General features: G+C 46.2%; 1 protein-coding gene across 5 annotated transcripts in view; it reads right to left on the reverse strand.

Moving 5' to 3' along the window:
• The window catches only part of RNF38 (ring finger protein 38), a 724979-nt gene that overhangs the window by 283148 nt on the left and 417156 nt on the right, over positions 1-24675 (reverse strand). For all 5 annotated transcript variants that reach the window (XM_069237710.1, XM_069237731.1, XM_069237718.1 and 2 more), the window contains one exon: positions 1080-1247. In XM_069237710.1, coding sequence (XP_069093811.1) covers positions 1080-1247 — 168 coding nt within the window. The remainder of the gene's footprint in view (positions 1-1079; positions 1248-24675) is intronic.

Consider the following 24675-nt stretch of genomic DNA (forward strand, 5'->3'; position numbering starts at 1 on the left):
CCTGCTGATCTGACAGGCAATGTTTTCTGTCCAGAAACGCAAAGGGTGGGAGTAAACGCATTTGATAGCAATACCGCTGAATATGGGTGGACCCCGAAAGGGAAAAATTCCCAAAACACGGTCTCAACTCGGAGTTCTGTGAAACACGACCAGACCCAAAGGCTAAAGAAATCAATATTACAATGGAATCAATGACCATGCCAATTACCAACAAGAGCAGAAGTCACTACACCTCTTGACTCAAAAGACTTTTAGAAGAAAAACAACTTGCAAACTTACAAACCCAACACTAGATGCAAGAAGTATAAGGAGCATGTGTATCTACAGCCACACATGCCATCAAATAAGTAGTTATCTAAAAGGGAGCAGTGGAAGTAGACACAGTAAGGAGGATATGGTCCAGGGGAGGGACAAGGCAAGCTATCAAATAAGAAGCAAGCAAATGATAGTGACAATAAATTCAGCTACTGGTAAGCAGTGGGCGGGCTAAAAACCCACTGTAAGATCTTAGTAATCAAACTGTCTTTAGCAGCCAAAGAGCTTGCGCGGTCTGGTAGGATCGACTTAAAAGGACAGCAGGGTGAAGAGACAACAGGGGAGCGCAGACAGCACATAAGTAAGACAGCAAGATACAGTGCTGGAGAGTTTAGGGGAGAAGCAGTATACAGTGAGGAGCACTTGAGAGACGGGCGCTGGTATCTGCCATGGGGTGAAGCACCCAAGGGAAAGAGCTGGAAAACATATACCTTCTAATGGACAACCTAACCAACAAGAAAAGAATAGTGAATTAAAAGCAAGCAGTGGAAGGATACAACTCAGCCAATAAAATGGATGGTAAAGAGGCTATGCTCCAGAGGAGGGACAAACAAAAGAGGAAGGCAAGCTATTGAATAAGAAGCAAGCAAACCAGGATGGCAACAAGGCCAACAAATGGTAAACAATGGCCAGGCTGTAAGCTCACCCTAAGGCCTTTCAAACCAGTGAGCATGCATTGCTTGGCAGGAAAGAACAGAGCTTATTTTGCTGGAAAAAAAAAACTATAACCTCATGGTTTCCTAGACAATTTTCAGATTACTTACAGGAGGTGGCACGCTGCAGACTGGGAGATGCTGTCCACTGAACACCACTGAACATCCTGGAACCTGTTGGGTATTGCATGCTGCAATATGTTGGCCTGTGCAAAGCGGTATCCCATGGGGAGCAACTGTAGTCACTGTATAGGAGACTGGTACAGAGCCCTGGTGAATCTGCATTAAAAGCAAAAAAACAAGACTTTAGAAATAAAGGCAACCAAGTTAGGCAAACAAATGATCCATATAAGTAATACAAGGTATTACTGGTAATCGAAAAGGCACCAAGAAAATAACAGTTTGACAGTAACAGTAGTGATGGGAAAGAATGTGTTACTTACCTGTAACTCCTGTTCCCAAGTATTGGTATCTTTCATAGATTCACATAATTTAATCATTCCCTGAAGTGGAAGTCCCATAGTATCAAAGTAAGCAGTATATATCAGTATAATAGGCTGCAAAGGGAATGCTAAGGTCCGCTTAATATCCTATCTATGTCCTTTAAAAAAATAAAAATAAAAAAAAGAGCAATCAGGTGACAGCACCCTTACAACCCTACCAACAGAGGCATCTTCCCTCAGATATTCTAAGCACTAGTAAGATAAACTTCACTGGCTAAAAATGAGAGCCTCTAAGGGGAGGAGGGAGGGTGGCATATACATCTATGAAAGATACCAATACTGGAGAATGGAAGTTACAGGTAAGGAACACATTCTTTCTCCAATATTGAGGTAGCTTTCATAGATTCACATGCTTGAATCAGAATAGTTAGCAGTGCATTATGTACCAACCAAATACACATGTACATGATAGCAGATGGAGAGTATAACAGTATAGAATACATTTGTAAGAGGGCTCACCTTCTTGGAAAAGATGCCAAAGTAAAGCCTGACCCACAGCTGCATCGATGGTTTGTGCTGCAACCAGACAGTTGTGCTTGGTGAAAGTATGCTTGTTCTTCCAAGTTGCAGCACAACATATATTTTCAAAGGACACCCCAGCAAGTAGGGCCACTGTTGTGGCAACTGCTTTTGTAGAGTGTGCTCTAGTCTTCTATCTTAAAGGTCTGCCTGCCTTAGAGTGGCACAACTGAAAGGCTGACGAAACCCATCTGGCTATGGTGGATTTGGAGACTGGTCCACCTTTATTAGTGTTACCACAGGCCACAAAATGTTCACCAGTAGTAAAAATATGCTTTGTTCGATGTAAGTAAAATTTTAAAAATCTCTTTATATCAAGAGTATGAATACTTTGTTCCGCTGGTGTTTGCGGATTAGGGAAGAAAGTCTTAAGCATAACGGGTTGATAAATATGAAAATCAGACGGATTCTTTGGTATGAACTTGGGATTAGTTCATATGATTACCATGTTATCTTTGAACTGCAAGAAAGGTTCTTTAATAGTGAACACTTGTAGTTCACTTACTCTCCTGGCAGAGGTGGGGGCAAGTAACAAAACATCCTTCCAGATAAGGAACTTTATTTCAGCCATGTAAACTGGTTCAAATGGACTTTATCAATTGAGATAATACGGTGTTAAGTTGCCATGCAGGATGCGGTGACTTTATTGGAGAATATGCTCTGAAAAGCCCTTTAAGGAACTGGATGATTAATCTGCGTGACCACAAGGAAGGAGATCCCAAAGTTCACCTGCACCTGGAAATAGCAGCCAAATGCATTTCGACAGATGAATGTGCTAGACCGGATTCAGCTAGAGATAGCAGATATAGTGTCAGGAAAACTATTGCCAGTCTTGTTAAGTTCTTCCCTCAGCAAAAACGATTCCCCTTTTCCTTGTACCCACGTTGGTTGCAGCGGCATCCTCACTCCCGGTGGCTCTTGCAGAGGATGTTCTTAGAACTAGCTTCTTCAGGTTTAACTGCCAGTCAAGATGGTGGCCGCAAATCTTTGAGGTCAGAGCTCTAGTGTTTCTACCTTAGTCTTGTGCTGAAGCTTCCCTCAAGGTGCTTCTCTCTGGGAGTTGTGCACTTCAACTGTCATCCTGAGGAGAATGAGCAGTGATCCTGAGATGCTTCGTTTCATAGAGAATTCTTCCAGTTTTGAGTAATTAATTACTTTTCTTGTAACGGTATGCACACCAGGTACTTTTTCCCTTCCGGAGGAGCTGAATTTCTTCCTTCTTCCAACAACTGGCTATCGGCTTTCTGAGGAGAATTCGTTTTGGCTTAACAGAACTTCAAGCAACTGCAGTAAGGAATCCTTTTGTATGATTTCCAGACTTGCCAATATATATATGTACATATATATTCAAAAACTCTTCTCCTTGCAGACTTGCCAGTCTTCGACACAAACCTCAGTGCTCAGACTAATTCCTAGAGACTGTGATTGAGAAAACTGAAGCTTGAGAAGGAGTTTTCGTTTCCTGTAAAAGACATTAGAAGACTGTATATTTGTGAACCTCTGAACTCTTCTCCAGAGAACCTTGGTTACCTCTGTCTCCTGCAGAAAAGAAGATATTAAGTTAACATTGTTCTCTTAGAGAGAGGCTAGTCTCTCAAAAGATCCAGTTTAGGAGAACAATAGAATTAGGTGAATGTGAATGGCTGAACAGTTGAATGCGCAGTAGGTATGTTCTTATCTATGCTCTTACCAGCTGACTGCAGGTCCTTCTTTTAAAGAAATCCCAATAAGAAGAAAGGTGCAGGTTAAAGAGGCACACACTGGAACTGGATCTGGAGGCGGTCTCTTTCTATTCCCATTCCCTTTTCCCCCTAGTGGATTGCAGGGTTCAGATACTCAGAAAAGTCTGAGCATGCATCTGTTAGAGGGAGTTGGGTAAAATGCATCTGCTCCTCTGGAAGTTTGATTTAATGGGTAATCTCCTGACATACAGTAATACCTGCTCAGGAGGAGATTAATGAGATGTACATTAAAAAATTTCACACTAAAGACAAAATTGTTTTCTTTTAAGGCGATATGTTTTGCTGGTAGAATCAGTTCTAGCCATCGCAAGAATATTCCGACAGTCTTTTGGAATATCTAAGTGCTGTAGCTCATGGTGCTCAGAAGCCAGGCTGAAAAATGTTCAGAAATTGGATATGGATGAAGGACCTGCTGAATGTTCATTGACAACAAGTCTACTAGGGGCTCAAGTTGAATGCGTTTGTCCATTGACGACATAAGATGCTTCATAAACCAGTGTTGCCTGGGCCATCGTGGAACAATGAGTATTAGCCAGTATGGTTCCTGCTTGATTTTACGGAGGGAAATACAAGGGATCAGTGAAAAAGCGTAGCCATAAATTCCAGACCATTGCATCAAAAGGGCATCCCGCCAGGATTCCTTTTGAGGGTACCTGCTGGCGTAAAGCCGGCAATTCTTGTACTGTCGGTTTGCCCAATTTGCGAAATAGGGCATCCAGGTCTGGTTCGTTTAATTCCCATTCATGACAATCTTGGGTCATTCTGCTCAAGGTGTCTGCTTGAGAGTTGTCACTCCTGGTAGATGTTCTACCTTTATTGTCACAAGGTGAGTTAGTGTCCACTGCCAGACACGTTGATCATCTTGGTACAAAATTTTGGATCTTGTACCTCCCTGTATGTTGAGGTAGTGTATGCTTTTTGTATTGTCTGTCCTTGTCAACACAGTAGGAAAGCTTAAGGAGCAAGGGAGATTGGTCTCATCTCGAGGAAGATGATATGCAGTTTCGACTGGTCTGGGGTCCACTTGCCCGGAATCTGCAGATCTTGAAAATTATTTCCCCATCCTTCTAGAGAAGCAGCTGTTATAATGACATTCTGAAATGGGAGGTAGGAATGTTAGACCCGCAAAGAGATTCTTGGGAGTTTATCCCCTAGGGAAAGGCCGCTTGCATGACAGGTGTAATCTGTACAATGTCATCGAATTGTCCTTCCGACTGGAGCCCTTGGACATCCAGTTCTTCCTGGAAGGGACACATTTTGAGGTGAGCATGAGGTATCCAGAGAATGGTTGAGCACATCATGCCAAGTAGTGATTTGATCAGGCAAACTGAAGCACATTTTTGTTTTTTAAAGGAAGCAAGCCAAAGAAGAAAGTTTCTGTTGCCTGTCTTAAGACAAGAATGCCTTGTTGAGTAATGTGTCTAGAGTTGTTCCCAGAAAGCTTATCCTTGTTGAAAGTGAAAGGAGAGGCTTTTGGAAATGTACTGTGAGCCCCAGGTTTTGAAAGAGGCAAAGACATCTGACAGCATCCTTTGAAGCCTGCTGGGAAGACGAAGACTTTGGTTAGCTAGTCGCCGAGGTAGGCGAAAACCTGGATGCCTTGTTGAAGGAGGTGGGCCAACACTGGAGCAAGGCATTTCATAAGTATTTGTGAAGCAGATAGGAGATGAAAGCTAGAACATTGAACTGGTATTATGCAGCAGCTACTGTAAATCCGGATTCTTCGATGGTTGGGATGTATGGTAAGTTGAAAATATGCATTCTGGAGATTGAGGTTGGTAAGAAAATCCCCATGGTTGAGAAGTTGGAGAATCTCCTGGAGAGAAACCATACAAAAAGATTGCTTCTTCAAGTACTTGGTGAGTTTCCTGAGGTCGAGAATGGGACGCCACTCCCCTGATTTTTTCCTTACAAGGGAAAAACAGGAGTAAAATCCCTTTCCTTTTTGGGGAAATGGAACCAGCTCTATTGCCTCTTTGGACAACATGGCCAAAACTTCCTTCTGAAGAAGATGAAGGTGCGAAGGGAGGAATTTTATTTGTGGAGTTCGAGGTAGAATTTGAGTAAACCCTAAGGTGTGGCCATGTTCGATGAGATCTAGGACCCATTTGTCCGTAGTTCGCTTGGTCCAATGATGTGGGTACTGGGAAATTCTGGCACCCACTGAAGAAAAAGCAGGGGTTGTAAGGATTAGTTACTTACCTGTAAATCCTAGTTCTCTTCCAGGGGTATCCTCATCAAAGTCATAAACATTGAATATTCCCGCCCTTGTGCGGGGACCCCGGAGCATATATATATAAAATACATACATATTATCATGTGTAAAACAGCAATGCAGGCTATAATCATAAATAGGCTAAAATGCTTTATTTCTATGCAAGTTTTTTTTTTTTTTTTTTATATTATAAAATCACAATAGATCATAAATATCTACCTAAGCCCCAAAAGCTGGACTTAGGGAAGTAAACAGCAGTAAATATCAGAGAAAAATAGAAAAAACCACATTGAAAAACAATGAAGCATTCTTAGCCAATAGGCTGCATGCAGGTTAACACAGGAGAACCATAAAAACTTTGGCACCGTGCCTTTAAGACCCTGAGCACCTCCAGTATCCCACCATGCCTCAGGGGTGAAGGGAAGGTGACAGTTGGTTCACAGTTAGGTCAGTACTTTTTTACGGTGACAATCTGTGTAACTGATCAGAAAGATAATCTGTCCTGCACTTCTAGGAGACTTAAGTCCGGGGAGGAGGGTGGGTTGTTTATGACTTTGATGAGGATACCCCTGGAAGAGAACTAGGATTTACAGGTAAGTAACTAATCCTTCTCTTCCAGGGGATCCTCATCAATAGTCATAAACATTGAATAGATTAGCAAGCCCATCCCTAAACTCTGCGGACTGTCCGAAAGAAGTGCAGGAAAGAATACATATTCATGCAAATAGATTTCTAAGAGAGGCCTGCCCCACCTGGGCATCCGCTCTTGCATCCGAGTCTAAACAGTAATGCTTAGTAAAGGTATGCACAGACTTCCATGTAGCAGCCTTACAAATCTCGGAAATTGGTACATTGTTAAGGAGGGCAGCAGTAGCCGCTTTTCCCCTTGTGGAATGCGCTTTTGGCCTAGCCAGTAATTGCTTATTAGCCAGTTGGTAAGTGTTAACAATACAAGACACAATCCATCTTGATATAGTTCGTTTAGACGCTGCCTCTCCTGTTCTTAAATGACCATAATTCAGAAACAAATGGTTAGAATGTCTAATCGGTTTTGTTTTGTCCAAATAGAATTTCAGCACTCTTTTTAAGTCTAAAGAATGCAATGCTTTCTCAGCCGGAGTCTCCGGATTGGGAAAGAAAGTCGGTAAAGATATAGTCTGATTGATATGGAATTCTGACACCACCTTCGGAAGGAAAGATGGGTGAGTTCGCAGAACCACTCTATTATCGTGAAAAACCGTGTACGGTTCTCTGCAAGACAGAGCCTGAATTTCGCTGACCCTCCTCGCTGAAGTAATGGCCACCAAAAAAGCCGTCTTCCACGTAAGGTGCTGTAAAGAGGCCTTGTGGATAGGTTCAAAGGGAGGGCCCATAAGTTTTGACAGGACTACATTCAGTTCCCATGGAGGAGAAGGTCTCCGAATGGGAGGAAAAACCTTTTTCAAGCCTTCTAAAAAATCCTTGACTACAGGTATCGTAAAGAAGGATTCCTGAGAAGGCGACTTACGATACGCTGTAATTGCAGATAAATGAACCTTAATAGAAGATACCTGCAGACCAGACTTCGCCAGATGAAGTAAATAGGATAGTATGACGTCCTCCTGAGCTCGTATGGGATTTATACCTTGTTGAGAGCACCAGATGTAAAATCTCTTCCACTTAAAAGCGTAAGAACGCCGCGTGGAAGGTCGTTTTGACTCTTTCAAGATGCCCATGCACTCCTGTGAGAGCCCTAGGTGCCCATACTGAAGGAATTCAGGAGCCATGCTGTCAAGCTCAGAGAGGGAAGGTTGGGATGTAGGATTCTGCCTTCCATTCTGCTCAGGAGATCCGGTCTGCACGGCAACCTCCTGTGAGGTCTTTCCGATAAGTTGAGTAGGTCCGTGTACCAGAATTGGCGGGGCCATTGTGGCGCTATCAGAATCATTCTGGTTCTGGAGTTGTAAAATTTGTTGATTACTGTCGGTATGAGGGGAATCGGTGGAAAGGCGTAGAGAAATGTCCCTGACCAGTTGATCAACAGGGCATTCCCTTGAGATCCCGGACGGCAGAACCTGGACGCGAAGTCTGGGCATTTTATGTTTGTTTCGTCTGCAAAGAGATCCAACTGAGGTCGACCCCATTGACCGAAGATGTCCTCGACGACTTCGTCGTGTAGCACCCAGTCGTGCGCGTCTTCCAGATGTCTGCTCAGGAAATCTGCCTCTACGTTTTGCTGACCTGGCAGGTGTACCGCTGTGATAGACATTCCCCTGGCCAGGAGCCAATGCCATATCGTTTGGGATTCTCGAGACAGAGGTAGTGATCTTGTTCCCCCCTGTTTGTTCAGGTAATACATTGTGGTTGTATTGTCTGTCTGAACTAGGATAGATTTCCCCTGAACCAATGGAGAGAAAGATTTGAGAGCCAGATGGACTGCTCTGAGTTCCAGTAGATTTATGTGATAGTTCTTTTCCTTGTCGGACCAAAGACCCTGAGCTTGGAAGGAACCCAGATGAGCACCCCAACCCTGAAGAGACGCATCCGTTACTAGAGTGTCGACTGGAATTGTCTGGTGAAACGGAGAACCTATCGACAGGTGAGGTCTGTGCATCCACCATTGTAGTGATTGAAAAGCCACTGCTGGTAGTCGAACTCTGTCCTCCCAGTGACCAGTCTTTTGGCTCCAATTGTTCTCTAATGCCTCCTGAAGGGGCCTCATGCGTAGCCTGGCATTCGGGACAATGAAGATGCATGAAGCCATGGAGCCCAGAAGCGATGTCACCTGACGAGCTGTAGGTGCATCGGCTGTTAATAGATGTTGACACTTCCTGTGGATTGATAAAAGTCGTTCCTCCGAAGGATACACTCTTTGGAGCTCTGTGTTTAGTATCGCTCCCAGGTAGTGGAGGTTTTGTGTTGGAATCAAGGTTGACTTGTCGTGGTTGATTTGAAGACCTAGAGACTCGAAAGTTCTTAGAACGATATCTCGATGTTTTCTCGCCTGATCCGGAGATGAGGCCTTCACTAGCCAGTCGTCCAGGTAGGGGTAGACGAATATTTTTTGTCTTCGAAGGTGTGCCGCTACCACTGCTACACATTTTGAAAAGACTCGGGGTGCAGACTTCAGGCCGAATGGAAGGACTCTGAATTGGTAGTGCTGTGACGCTATCTGGAAATGTAAAAATTTCCGATGTTTGGTTGCTATTGGGATGTGAAAATATGCATCCTGTAGGTCGATGGAGCACATCCAGTCTCCCTGATGCAGTTGCGGGACAATCTGGTGAAGGGCTAGCATCCTGAACTTTTGTTTTCTTATGTACTTGTTCAGGAGCCGTAAGTCCAGAATTGGTCTGAAGAGGCCCTGTTGACCTTTTTTCGCCACCAGAAAGTAACGGGAGTACACCCCTTTTCCTTTTTGTGCCGGAGGAACCTTTTCTACAGCTTTCTTTTGTAGGAGTGCAAGAACTTCCTTGCGTAGCAGGCTGAGATGAGAAGGGAAACACCTTGCTGGCGGCAAGTGTGGAGGAGGTTTTTTGAAAAGGAGAGAATAGCCATGTTCGACAATATTGAGCACCCATTTGTCTTTTGTGATTGAGTGCCACTCGCGAAGATGATGCGTAACACTTCCCCCCACCGGAGTGGTGCACAGTGCTGAGGGAAGCAATGCCTCATTGCTTTGATGGTGTCTTTGCTGTAGACTGTTGAGGTCTACTTGACCCTCTGTCTCTTGTGGGTCTACGTGCCTGAAACAGGGGACGTCCCTGTCGTTGTTGTAGCCTTTGAGACCAGTGAGGGGTTTGAACCCTCTGCTGGAATGGTCGTCTGTCATACGGCCTGTACCTCCGCCTGAAGTCTTTTTTACGTTCCAGGCCCACTGCCCTCATCGTGTCGACTTCCGTTTTCATTCGGGCCATCTCTTCATCTGCGTGGGTACCGAACAACGAACTCCCGCTGAATGGGAGGTTCAAAATGCGCTGCTGTGCTTCCTGTTTCAGACCCGTGAGCCGTAGCCAGGAAGACCTCCTAGCGCAGATTCCGTGCGCATACCCATGCGCAGCCAAATCCGCCCCGTCCGCCGCCGCGCTGATGACCTGGTTAGATACTAGGCCCCCTTCCTGCAAGATTTCCTGGAAGTCCTGTCTATCTTCCCTGGGCAACTTTTCTGTAAATCTGTGGAGTGAGTCCCACAGAGAGCGGTCATATCTGCCCAGAAGTGCTGAGGCGCTGGAGACCTTCATAGCAGATGCCGCCGTACCGCACATCTTTCTCCCCAGAGAGTCTAGGTGTCTGCTCTCCTTATCCGGGGGGACTGTGGAAGATGATGCCACAGAGTGTGTTTTTCTGGCTGCGGCTAAGATCACAGATTCCGGTGGCGGATCCTTCCGCAGGAATAAAGGATCTTGTTCCGGAGCTTTGTATTTCTTTTGAATCCTAGCCGGGGCAGACTTGAGAGTGGCTGGAGACAGAAAAGTGTTCATAGTCGGTTGCAGCAAACCCGGTACTAGTGGCAGCAGTTTTCTCGAGACTGATCTGTGTTGTAGGGTCTCAAAGATAACTGAGGATGAGGTGGCCGGCTCTGGTACCTCAATATTTAGCTTCTGCGCTCCCCTTAGAAGAACCTCATTAAAAGTGGTGATATCATCCACCGGGGAAATCCTAGCAGGTGGAGAATCTGTGAGTGTGGGGGAGTAGCGCCCCACAGACGATCCTGAAGAAGACCAAGAAGGTGATCTTCTGCGTGGTGTTCGTGACCTGGTTCTCCTTCGGGAACGGGACCTGCTCCGAGAGGCTGTAGCCGAGTGTGCAGGTCTTGTGGTCGGCTGACGAGAAGCAGAACGAGCCCGTCCTGCTCTAGCTGTAGGCGATGGCGTTCTCAGTAATGAGGCAGTAGGAGAATACATCCTCGAGTATTGTGAATCCGGGGATGCTGTGATGGGAGAAACATGCCCCGATGCTCTGGAATGGGATGATGCACTCCTTATAGAGACCACCGGTGAGGGAGCTTTGTCCGCTGGCTCTACTGCCTGCGACACAGCTGAAGGTTGTGTCGACGTCGATTGTATCCTCGACGTCGAAGGTTGCGATGGCTGGTCTGCTCTCGACGTCGAAGGTCTTGACGTCGGAGGTCTTGCCGTCGAGTGTCTTGATGCCGATCGCCTATCACGGGACCTGGACCTACTCGCCGTCGTGTGTCTCGACGTTGAGCGGCGAGTGGTCGACGGCGGATGTTCATGCCGTCGGGGTGTTTTTGGTGTCGTGTCCTTCGACGCCAAGGGGTGAGACGTTCTCAGCGGCGAACGGGAGCGCCGGAGATGACTCGACGCCGAACGGCGGCCTGCCGTCGACGGAGATGTACCCCTGTGTCCATGCTTCGACGTTTTGTCCCTCGACGTCGGTCTGGTCGCCGTCGACGGCGATCTATGCCGGTGAGACGGTGGTGCCGATGACGTCGATGGAGAACAAACAGGTACAATCCTACCTGTCGACGTCGATCGGGCCATTCCTTCTGCTGTAGGTCTGGGAAGTGAAGAGGATGTTGACTTTTTCCTCTCCTGAAGCCCATGTAGCCTGATCTTCTCTCTGTCTTTGAGAGTCCTCCTTGACATGTTCTTACAATACTTGCAGGTGTCAGGACAGTGACTCTGTGGCAGGCAGACAATACACAGAGAGTGTGGGTCTGACTGGGCTTTCTTCTTCCCACAAGAGGGACATTTTACAAAAAGAGAAGGCATTTTTCTGTCAGAAAAAACCTTCCTAGCTCAGACAAAGATATTACTTGTCGAGTGAAAAGTGAAAAACGCTTTTTTAAAGAATTTTTCTGAGGAAAACTCAGAAAAACTGAGAGCTCAATGCTCCAGGATCCTCTCAGAAGAAGCCGGAAAAAAGAACTGACCTAACTGTGAACCAACTGTCACCTTCCCTTCACCCCTGAGGCATGGTGGGATACTGGAGGTGCTCAGGGTCTTAAAGGCACGGTGCCAAAGTTTTTATGGTTCTCCTGTGTTAACCTGCATGCAGCCTATTGGCTAAGAATGCTTCATTGTTTTTCAATGTGGTTTTTTCTATTTTTCTCTGATATTTACTGCTGTTTACTTCCCTAAGTCCAGCTTTTGGGGCTTAGGTAGATATTTATGATCTATTGTGATTTTATAATATAAAAAAAAAAAAAAAAAACTTGCATAGAAATAAAGCATTTTAGCCTATTTATGATTATAGCCTGCATTGCTGTTTTACACATGATAATATGTATGTATTTTATATATATATGCTCCGGGGTCCCCGCACAAGGGCGGGAATATTCAATGTTTATGACTATTGATGAGGATCCCCTGGAAGAGAACCAGTACACTGAATTTGTCATTGTTTCCTAGAGATGTCTCTGGCAGAACTAGTCTGTCTTCTTCTTGTCTGCTGTTTAGGATAGACTGCTGAAGGCGGTGCTCTGTATGGCTGATGTTGCTGATAGCAGGTAGAAAGGCTGTTGGTAAGATTGTGGTTGGCATCTCTGGTATCCTCCAAGGTATGACGAAGATCCACCGCCACGTGTTTTACAGAACTGGAGGCTTCCAAGAGATCGGGCTGTCTCTGTGTCAGTCTCTATTGCCAGTAGAGCGTCGTCGACATGTTTCACAAATAAAGAATCGCTGTCGAAAGACATAAGTATTTTTGTCTGCACTTCAGGGAGGAAAGATGTAGCCTTATGCCAACCCTGGCGCCGAAGAATAGCAGATCCCGCAATTTGTCAAAAGCCTATGGAAGCTATATCCATTGTTCAGCCAATGATTTCAGATGCCACTTTTTCACCTTCCTGTAGTATGTGAGTAGCCGCCGTTTTGACATCTGGCAGAAAATCCAGGTATGTGGCAATGTCAGACCACATTTTGCAATCATAGCGCCCCAGAATGGCCAGAGAGCTTGCAGCTTGGCCACAGATACCGGACAGGAGTGTAAATCTTTTACCAATATTGTCTAATCATCTGCCCTCCTTATCAGGCAGAGTATTGATAGGGGTGGAAGGATTTTCAGACCTGCGTTGTGCAGCTTGAGCAATTGCTTAATCAGGTTGTGGATGCCTGATTAAACAGGCTGGGGAATCATTGGGTGCTTTATATTTTTTGTCAATCCTGGGAAGAATGGCGGTGATGGTCGCTCGTGTTTTCATTATTTTAACTCCTTCTTCCCATATGTAGCCAACAATTGGTATTGCTCTGACTGCTTTCTTGGATTGGTCTTTAAAATCATATAAAAAACAGTCAGTCTGTTTATTAATAATGGGGAGTTGAAAATGTTTGGCTGCTCTCTCTTTTAATGTATGAAAACCTCAAATATCTCCAGGTGGAGAATCTACTAGTTGTGGCACCGGATAAGAAAGAGGAGGGATAAAGTAATCACCCCACTCGTTAGTGATGGTACGATTGTCTGTGATTTCACCTTCTTCTCTGTCACCATCATCACCCCCATTATCATCATCAGCAAAGAAAGGATCGTCTCGAGGAGGCATGGCAATACTCGGTTGCCGAGTCATCCTTGGTGTAGGAGGTAAACGCAGATGCTCTGGAGATTAAGTGCAGGCGTGACTATACTGCAGGTGACTGATGTGCTTCAGCTGATGTTGGGAAGCATTTGTAATAGTCTTTTAGCATGGTTTGTAGGTCTGTATGAGGGCAGTCGGAACCTAAACCATGTCTGGTGGTGGAAGAGGAACATAAGGATGATACTGATATGCATATTGATGAGAGTGATCAACATGTTCATAGTAATCTTGCTCCTCGTCTTTATCCTAGTATTTCATGTGCAATTCTGAGGGGCTGTGAGCTGCACCAAACATTTCTCGATCATCCTCCTCAGAGTCTTGAACATTCTGTAAGTGGCTGGGTACTAGTGGGGACACATTAGAATGGGATGTGAAAGAAAGATGCACATGGTGAGCAGATGACAAAACTGTTGTCAACTGGGTCGTCAATGGTATGGGCAATAGCAATGTGGATGGTGTAGGAAACTGGCCCTTGTTTCAGTTACCCCCTCCCCCCAACAGTTTTTGCCTGATATTGATGCTGACTTGACAGAGTGTGCTAGGATCCTGCTAACCAGGCCCCAGCACCAGTGTTCTTTCCCTAAAAATGTACCATTGTTTCCAAAATTGGCACACCTCTGGTACACAGATAAGTCCCTTGTAAAAGGTACCAGTGGTACCAAAAAGGTACCAGTGGTACCAAGAGCCCTGTGACCAGGGAGGGTCCCGAAGGGTTGCAGCATGTGTTATGCCACCTTAAGGGACCCCTCACCAAACACATGCACACTGCCATTGCAGATTGTGTGTGTTGGTGGAGAGAAATAGGCAAAGTTGACATGGCATCCCTCTCAGGGTGCCATGCCCATGAAACACTGCCTGTGGCATAGGTAAGTCACTCTTCTAGCAGGCCTTACAGCCCTAAGGCAGGGTGCACTATACCACAGGTGAGGGCATAGCTGCATGTGCAATAAGCCCCTACGGGGTCTAAGTCCATTCTTAGACATTGTAAGTACAGTGTGGGCATATTAAGTATATGGTCTGGGAGTTTGCCATTACGAACTCCACAGCTCCATAATGGCTTCACTGAATACTGGGAAGTTTGGTATCAAACTTCTCAGCACAATAAACCCACACTGATGCCAGTGTTGGATTTATTTTAAAAAGCACACAAAGGGCATCTTAGAGATGCCCCTGTATTTTACCTAATCATCTAGTACAGGACTGACTGGTCTGTACCTGCTTGACCCTAGCAGAAAAGTTTCTGATCTCATGAGGTGAGAGCCTTTGTGCTCTCTAAGGCCAGAAACAAAGCCTGCTCTGGGTGGAGGTGCTTCGCATCTCCCCCCGGCAGGAACTGTAACACCTGGCAGTGAGTCTCAAAGGCTCGGGCCTCCTGTTACGGTGCCCCAGGGAACTCCAGCTAGTGGAGATGCCTGCCCCTGGACAGAGCCCCAGTTGTGGCAACAAATTTGGCGGTAAACTTAGGAAAAACAAGGAGGAGTGACCACTTCAGCTTGGCCCATCCCTAAGGTGTCCAGAGCTGAAGTGACCCCCTCCCTCCAGAATCCTCCATCTTGGTTTGGAGGGCAGGGAGCAATAGGGTTAGGTTTGTGTTCCCCTCCCCAAAGGGAGTGGGCACAATAAGGGTGTAGCCACCCTCAGGGACAGCAGCCATTGGCTACTACCCTGTGACCCCTTGTAACACCCCTAAATCCAGGATTTAAGGGCCTCCTGAACACAGCTCACGAGATTCCTGGCAACCTGACAAGAAAGAAGGACTGCTAAGTTGAATCCCCATGAGAAGGAAGGCACAAACTGACTTGCCCCAGCCCTAACGGCCTGTCTCCCGCTTCACGGAACCTGGAACAAGAAGGCAACGCATCCTGTGGGACCAGTGACCTCTGCTGAGCTCCAGAGGACTGCCCTGCACCCCAAAGGACCAAGAACTGAAAAATCTTTCAGTCTCTTATCTTGTGGGATGGATAAAGGCAATATATACAATCCTTGTGTGGATCTTCCGAGTGAAGCCTTGTCTAACCATAGGTAGCAGAAGGTCTGAAGAGTACTTTCTTGACCAGTTCTGACATACTGGAGCAGAAGTGGGTGTTTGGAGATGAGAAAACTTTGTAAAAAACTGAGCAAAGCCCAGGGAAACTCCGTCACACAAGACATGTAGTGAAAATCTGAGGGAAGATGCCTCTGTTGGGAGTGTTCTAAGGGTGCTGTTGGCTGATTGGTCATTGTTCAACTTTGGTCCTTTTTTTTTTTTAAAAAGGACACCGATAGGCTATTAAGCTGAACTCTGCATTCCCTTTGTAACCTATTATTATTATACTAATATATACTTCTTGCTATGATACTGTGGGACTCCCACTTCGAGGACGGTGAATGATTCAAGCATGTGAATCTATGAAAGATACCACAATACTGGAGAATAATCTTACTAAGCTTTGCTTTCACGCTAGAGCATGTAGGTTGTTCCCTGTTCAACAGGCACATGGTAACAGGATGCAGCTGCCAACAGTTTGTTACATTTATCACTCCAACTTCCCTAATTTGTTGAAAGTTCTTCCTTTGGAGCTCCCTAAATGCATTTGATTAAGGCAAACACCCCATCTGCAAACACCCTGCAGATCAGAGAACACACAAATCCAATATCCACCAGGTAAAATCCTAAGCTGAAGGCAAATCAACAGGAAAGACTTCACAGTCAAAGCAAGATGTAAACTATGTACATTGACTTCTCACTCAATATTATAGTCCTCTATTCTCTCATGAACACGGTTTTATTTTTGGGTCAGAGAAAATGGTTTCCTGTGTCATTTGGGGTGCCTATCTTAGAATCAAAATTTGAAAGTGTAGCACAAAAACGAATACCAAGCTATACAAAAATGTGCATGCTTTTTTCATGTGGATAACTGTGTGTGCTGGTGGCTTGTGATAAGAAAAGGTGAATGGTGCTGGAACTTAAGTTTTTTGTTTTTGCTCAGCAAATGGAGAACTGAAGAAGCAGTACAATCTTTCATCCACATCGGACTGGCAAATGTATTTTTTGTTCTGCACAGGAAGAAAAGAGTCACTGCAAATCCCTGATTCTTCGAAAGTCTTCTTCTACAGACAATTATTTTATAAGCGATATTGAATTCTGAAATTTGAAGCCTTGCATTGAACACAATGGACAAATCTTAGACAAGCCAAACCGACAGCAGCCCTCACACATGTTAGCCACCTCCTTACTATGGGAACCAGGAGCACATTAAGTATCTATGAATGTTGCTCAACCACATGAAAAACATGTTTAATTCAAATTAATCAGGGTAATATAAATTCACAGCTCAGTCTCATTTGTCATCACCATCCCTAACCAAGTCATTCAGTTCATCCAATGTACATGCAACTGTTGTCAATCAGCTAGTCTTGACCCCTGGATGTCCCACCATCATACCCCTACAATTTCCTGCAAATCTAGTCCCAATAAAAAAACGCACCTTATGTAAACCGTATTTGACATTTTTTGATCACCTCCAACTTCAAATTCAAACATTTCCTCATTTACGAAGATAAACTCTTCTTTTCATTTGTACAAACATTAATACAGTTGTCTTGCTAACCACTGCCTATCATTTTTGTAGTCACAACTGATTAATTTACCCTGACAAGGCTGGCAAAAGTAATTCAAGCAACCTCTTGTTTATCATGGTACTGATGAACGAGTTACTTACCTTCGGTAACGACTTTTCTGGTGGATACATTAGCTACCTGTGGATTCCTCACCTCATGAATACTCCCATGGCGCCAGCATTCGACGGAAATCTTCTTACTAGTCTCTGCACGTCGACGAGGACGTCACTGTCTCGCACGCGACGCCGTCTGACGTCATACAGGCAATAAGAGGTCCTCGACGACGTGCGGACGTCAGTACCAATCATTTTTTACGTGCATGAGAACAACCAGGCAATGCAATGAAAGAACAAAGCAACATCCATTATATTGTAAAAAATACACCACATTGTATGAATAACTGTAAATCTTTTTATGTACATATATATATATATATATATATATATAAAACTCTCTCTTTTAAAATATATACACACACCAAGTATATACATAAAGATATATACACATATACCTATATATATATAAATATATTATATATATACATCTATTGCACCCTCAAAGATCAAGAGGAGCGCACTCAAGGATTACTTGGCAAGACCATAAAGGCAACGGGGAGGCGGGTGGGACCGTGAGGAATCCACAGGTAGCTAATGTATCCACCAGAAAAGTCGTTACCGAAGGTAAGTAACTCGTTCTTCTGATGGATACAACTACCTGTGGATTCCTCACCTCATGAATAGAGTCCCAAAGCAGTACCACGCCCGGCGGTGGGTGCCTAAATGGTCAAACCAAGAAATCCTGCAGCACTGACCGTGCAAAATGGCCGTCCCTTCTAACCTCAGAATCTAAACAGTAATGTTTTGCAAAAGTGTGAAGGGACGACCAAGTTGCGGCCTTGCAGATGTCGACCACAGGAACACCTCTGGCTAAGGCCGAAGTGGCCGACTTAGCTCTGGTGGAATGAGCTCTAATGCCCTCAGGAGGATCCTTCTTTGCCAAAGAGTAACATATTTTAATGCAAAGAACAACCCACCTGGATAGTGTTCTCTTGTGGACTGCCTTTCCTCTCCTCTTGCCCACGTATCCAATAAACAGCTGATCCTCCAGCCTGAAATCCTTTGTTCTATCGATAAAGAAGCTCAACGCTCTCTTTGGGTCCAAACGGTGCAGTCTTTCTTCCTCTTTGGAAGGATGAGGCGGAGGATAGAACGTGGACAGAGTAATTGCCTGAGCCAAATGGAAGGGTGAAACAACCTTCGGGAGGAAAGCAGCCTTGGTCCTCAACACCACCTTATCCCCATAAAAAGTTGTATAAGGGGGTTTTACTGATAAGGCCTGCAACTCACTCACTCTCCTTGCTGATGTTATAGCTATCAGGAAGACTGTTTTTAAAACCAAATACCTCAAGGGGCAAGAATGCATAGGTTCAAAAGGGGACCCCATAAGGAAAGTCAGGACTAAGGACAAATCCCATTGCGGCATAACGAATGGCTTTGGAGGATATTGATTTAGAAGACCTTTCAAGAATCTGATAACAATAGGGGATTTAAATAAAGATGGTTGGTCTGGAAGACATATGAAGGCTGACAAGGCCGATAAATAACCTTTAATGGTAGCCACTGCACAACCTTTCTGCGCCAGAGATAGAGCAAAAGACAAAACGTCCGATAGATGAGCTTGTAAAGGATCAATCTGCCTCTCTCCACACCACGCAACAAATTTAGACCACCTATTAGCGTAGATAGATTTAGTGGAGTGTCGCCTGGCCGCTAATATAACATCCACTACCTCAGGCGGGAGAGAGAAGGAACTCAGGTTGCCCCGTTCAATCTCCAGGCATGTAGGTGCAGACTCTGGAGGTTGGGGTGTAGAACCTGCCCCTGTGACTGCGAGAGGAGGTCTGCCCTGAAAGGGAGACGGAGCGGCGGGCACGTTGAGAGTTGGAGAAGGTCGGAGTACCACACCCTCCTTGGCCAATCCGGAGCTATTAAGATTACTAGAGCCCGGTCTTGGCGAATCTTCCTCAATACTCGAGGAATCAAGGGTATGGGAGGAAACGCGTAAAGCAACTGGCCGCACCAGGTCATTTGAAACGCGTCCCCCAACGCTTCCTGCATCGGATACTGAAGGCTGCAGAACAACGGACAATGCGCGTTCTCTCGAGTGGCGAACAGATCTACCCGAGGAAACCCCCACTTCTGGAAGATTAAACGGACTTGATCTGGATGGAGACGCCACTCGTGGTCTGCCGAGAAGTGGCGACTGAGACTGTCCGCACGCACGTTCAAGACTCCGGCCAGATGGTTTGCTATCAAGCAAATCCGATGGTCCTTCGCCCAGGACCATAGTCGAAGAGCTTCTCTGCAGAGAAGGTACGACCCCACTCCTCCCTGCTTGTTTATGTACCACATCGTGGTAGTATTGTCCGTTAGGACCTGTACCGACTGACCACGAAGGGAAGGGAGGAAGGCCTTGAGAGCCAGACGTACAGCCCGTAACTCTAACAGATTGATGTGAAAAATCTGTTCCTCTGGAGACCAAAGACCTTTGATCTCCAGATCCCCCAGATGAGCTCCCCACCCTAGAGTGGAAGCATCCGTTATGACTGTGGCCACTGGTGGCGACTGCTGGAACGGTTTTCCTTGTGAAAGATTGTTGCTTGCAATCCACCACTTCAAATCCACAGCAGCATCTCTGGAGATCTTGACAGTACCCTCTAGATCCCCTCTGTGTTGAGACCACTGCCTTCGGAGGCACCACTGAAGAGCCCTCATGTGCCAGCGAGCATGCGTGACCAACAGAATGCAGGAGGCAAAAAGACCGAGCAGACGAAGGACCTTGAGGACTGGAACTACCGCTCCATTTCGAAACATTGGAACCAAATCCTGAATATCTTGAATCCGCTGAGGCGGAGGAAAGGCCCGACCCAATGTCGTATCCAGTACTGCCCCTATGAACAGGAGGCGCTGAGAGGGCTCCAGGTGAGATTTGGGCTCGTTCACCGAAAAGCCCAGGTCGAACAACAACTGGGTTGTTGACTGCAGATGACGCAACACAAGCTCCGGGGACTTGGCTTTGATCAACCAATCGTCCAAGTAAGGGAATACTGCTATCCCCTTCCTTCTGAGCTCTGCCGCAACCACCGACATCACCTTCGTGAAGACTCGAGGTGCTGAAGTAAGACCAAACGGAAGGACCGCAAACTGGTAGTGTTGCGATCCCACCACAAACCGGAGATACTTCCTGTGTGACTTGAGTATCGGGATATGAAAGTAAGCATCCTGCAAGTCGACAGACACCATCCAGTCTTCCATGTTCAACGCCAAAAGCACCTGTGCTAGGGTCAGCATCTTGAACTTTTCCTGCTTGAGGAACCAATTCAAGATCCTCAGGTCCAGAATTGGCCTCAAACGACCATCCTTCTTGGGAATCAGGAAATACCTTGAGTAAACTCCTTGACCCCTTTCCTGCTCCGGGACCAACTCCACCGCGCCCTTTAAAAGGAGGACTTCTACCTCCTGTTCTAGCAACAGGAGGTGTTCTTGTGAACAATACGAAGGGCGGGGCGGGATGAGGGGCGGAAACTCCCGAAAGGGAAGGGTGTAGCCTTTTCCCACAACACTGAGAACCCAAGTGTCCGACGTAACAGTCTCCCATTTGGTGAGAAAATGCTGTAATCTTCCCCCTACAGGAGAGGAGTGAGTGGGAAATGGTGGAAGCCTAAGGCTGCTTCCCCTGCTGCACCCCGCCAGAGGATGAGGAAGAGGCAGAGTGCTGCTGAGAGGCTCCCCTGGTGCGGACCCTACCCCTCCCCCTAAAAGATCTATAGGGATGGGAAGAAGCAGGTTGCTGATATCTTCCCCGAAAGGAAGAGGAGGAAGAGCCACGCCCAAATCCACGAAACCTCCTGAAGAATCTGGAAGAGGCCGTGGAAGAAGGAGCTTGGAGTCCCAACGACTTAGCCGTGGCCCTGCTCTCCTTAAAACGTTCCAAGGCCGAATCAGCCTTAGCCCCAAACAGTTTGTCCCCATCAAACGGGAGATCCAACAATGTGGACTGCACATCTGCCGAAAAGCCCGAGTTGCGGAGCCAGGCCTGTCTCCTTTCCACCACAGTTGTGCCCATTGCTCTGGCTACCGAGTCGGTGGTATCCAGTCCCGTCTGGATAATTTGGGTCGCAGCAGCCTGGGCATCAGAGACAAGATCCAAAAGACCCTGGGGAAGCTCTGTAAACGAAGAGGAGATGTCATCCATCAGAGCATGAATATACCTCCCCAGGATACAGGTCGCATTAGTGGCTTTTAACGCCAGACTGCAGGACGAAAAAATCTTCTTCGACTGCGCCTCTAGCTTTTTTGAGTCTCTGTCCCCAGGCACCGTCGGGAAAGAACCAGGCGCTGACTTGGACGAACAGGAGGCCTGCACTACCAAGCTCTCCGGCGTAGGGTGCCTAGATAGGAAACCAGGATCAGTTGGAGCCGTCCGATACCTCCTGGCCACGGCTCTGTGAACTGCTGGGGAAGATGCCGGCTTCTTCCACACCTCTAAAACCGGATCCAGCAGAGCGTCATTAAAAGGTAATAGAGGCTCCGCCGCGGCTGAGGCCGGATGCAACACCTCTGTCAAAAGGTTTTGTTTCGCCTCCACCACCGGCAAAGGCAGGTCCAAAAAACTAGCTGCCTTCCGTACCACTGTATGAAAGGAAGCAGCTTCCTCTGTATATTCCCCCGGGGACGAAAGGTCCCACTCAGGGGAAGTGTCCAGCCCACTGGCCGACTCCAGTCCACGCAGCCCATCACCTGAGTCCTCTAGCTCTCCTTCCTCTAGGGCTCGTTGGTACTCCTGCTCCTCTAGTACCCGGAGAGCACGCCTCCTTGAATGCAGTCGTTGCTCAATCCGCGGAGTCGACAACACCTCCGCCGAAGTCGGAGATCGGCGCCGATCTTCCGAAGCCACCGACGCCGCATCCGGCGCCACAGGTAACTTCGGCGCCGACTGAAGAGCAGATGAAACGGATGGACCCACCGGAGTCACAGGCCGAAATCTCGACGTCGACGGGATGGAAATCCCTGGGGCCAATCCCTCCGAAGCCATCAGAGCGGCCACCGGCGCCGACACTGGCGCCGAGCCCACGTTCCCAAACGGGAGAAAGGGCATAAAGGGTGCCGGCCGAAGAGGCGCAGGATCACCCAAAGAAAAGGCCAAAGGCCCAGCCGGAGCACCCCCTGGAGCCATCTGTTGGAAGATGGCATACATTGCATTCAAGAATGCGGAACTATCGGCTCCAGGGGTGGGAAAAGCCGGATACTGGGGTGCCTGACTCGGAGGCGACCCCGACGCCGGCCTCGGCGTCTGCGCCGGAGAAAACACTTGAGGCTCCAATACCTCAATCACCGACGCCTGTCCAGGCGAAGTTGGAGACGCCGGAGAGAGCAACGGCGTCGAAGGATGCGGCGTCACCGTGGGGCTGACCTCCCATGTCCTCCGGCGCCGATCCGGAGACCTGGAACGAGCCTCCCTTGAATGACGCCGAGATTCTCTACGGCGCCGGGAGTCTCGATGACGCCGATGTCTTGGAGAAGACTTTTTCTTGTGATGCTTCTCCTTTGACTTGGCCATAAACAGCTTCGCCTCACGTTCTTTAATGGCCTTCGGATTCATGTGCTGACACGAATCACAAGTCGAGACGTCGTGGTCGGAGCTCAAACACCAAAGGCAATCGAAATGAGGATCCGTCACCGACATCTTGCCTCCACACTCACGACAAGGCTTAAATCCAGACTTTCTCTGCGACATTATTTCCACAGAGAAAGAGTACGCAGCAAGATATACACTGTAACCGCAAGAGTAACAGTTGCTCCCTCGAAGATAACCGTTTCGAATGCACGGAAAAAAGGGAACTGACGTCCGCACGTCGTCGAGGACCTCTTATTGCCTGTATGACGTCAGACGGCGTCGCGTGCGAGACAGTGACGTCCTCGTCGACGTGCAGAGACTAGTAAGAAGATTTCCGTCGAATGCTGGTGCCATGGGAGTATTCATGAGGTGAGGAATCCACAGGTAGTTGTATCCATCAGAAATTTAACTTCTTGCACATCGTTCAAGAACATCCTTTAGATTGTGCTTCAAACTCGCTCCTGTTAGACGACAAAACAGACGAGCGTAATTCCAAAAGTAAAATCGTCCTCTTACAAGGGTATTCTTTTATGTTAACCGAAAACATTCAGTCCTAGAGAAAGAAAGTAAAAACAAACTGCCCAGGAAAAACAGAAAAAGCACAACAAAGCTATAAGGGACTGAGAGAGCGTAGTATAATTATCATATATTATAGACGTGAAACACTTACACTTGGCAAAGCAATATTAATAAATAATAATTAAAATGCATTAATAAACGTGAAGATTTACTCATCTATGAACACTAATGTTGAATAATAATAATAAGGTATATGCATTATTACAATCAAAACTGTATTAATTAAAACGTGTATGTCTTAAGTTAGCATGAGTTGCGAACTCGCCGTGCAACTCTCATTTAAAGCTTATTTTCCCTGCTATTCTGTGTGCGGACTCGCAAATGACTATGACCTAGCTATTGTTCTTTTCTGTAATAACTTGAAACATGGAGGAATCTTCCCATCCGCATGCTAGCAGTTTTAGTATAAAAGATATGTGCTTCGAAACAGTAATGGACACTCTCAAGGACGATGAGACGAGGGGAAAAGAACTCCTGACCCGAGACGTGTGCCAACATGGTGAAGTAACCCCGGACGTACCACCTACGAAAAATGCTGATTATGAAGACCAATTGAAAGACAATTCAATATCAAGAAATAACAAATGCATTCTTAATGAATAATTTGATTGGTTACCAATGATGGGGTGTAGCTAATAACCAATAGAATTTTAGGGGAATGTATTATGGGAAAAGGGATAAAAACTCATGACAAGAGCAGTTAGGAAGGGATGACATCAATTGCATCTAGAAACTCTGTCACTCTATTTGGTGATTTGAGACTAAGACAAAATTATCATAGCCTATAACCCGCCCTATTATACTTTCCTCCATATGAGGAGAGTGTCCCTTGATTCCATTTAGATAGATTGACGGTGAACCATCTGATGTCCTGAAGACGAAGACTGATCTTGAATGCTGACTTAACTCGAGGAGGGTAATTATAAATGCTAACAGAATCTATATGCCTTTCTTTCTAGGTACCAACTGCTGTATGTTTATTTAGGTATCTTAGTTAAGATGTTTTCCAAATTGATATTCTAAATTGTTTTTGCATGAAGCCCAACATGCTAATGCTAATCTGAGGTTAGAGGAGGTATTCATTTGACGGACGGAACTGACGTGACTGACATGTAGCTATGCTGAACTGATATTCTGTTGTTTATCATGCACTATGGTCTATTCTCTTCTAACATGTCTATTCTATGATCCCGATCATCGCATTGTTGAAAGTTCATCATGATTGCCACTTTGTGATTGTGCTTATATGCTTCTTGGTTTTAAGAATAATACGTTTATTATTAGATTGTAAGCAATAGGGAATAAATTCACAAATTCTTCCTTTAAGGTGTGGTTATTTGAGTCAGAAAACAAATGA

Source organism: Pleurodeles waltl, chromosome 1_2, assembly GCF_031143425.1.
Source record: "Pleurodeles waltl isolate 20211129_DDA chromosome 1_2, aPleWal1.hap1.20221129, whole genome shotgun sequence".
NCBI lineage: Eukaryota > Metazoa > Chordata > Amphibia > Caudata > Salamandridae > Pleurodeles > Pleurodeles waltl.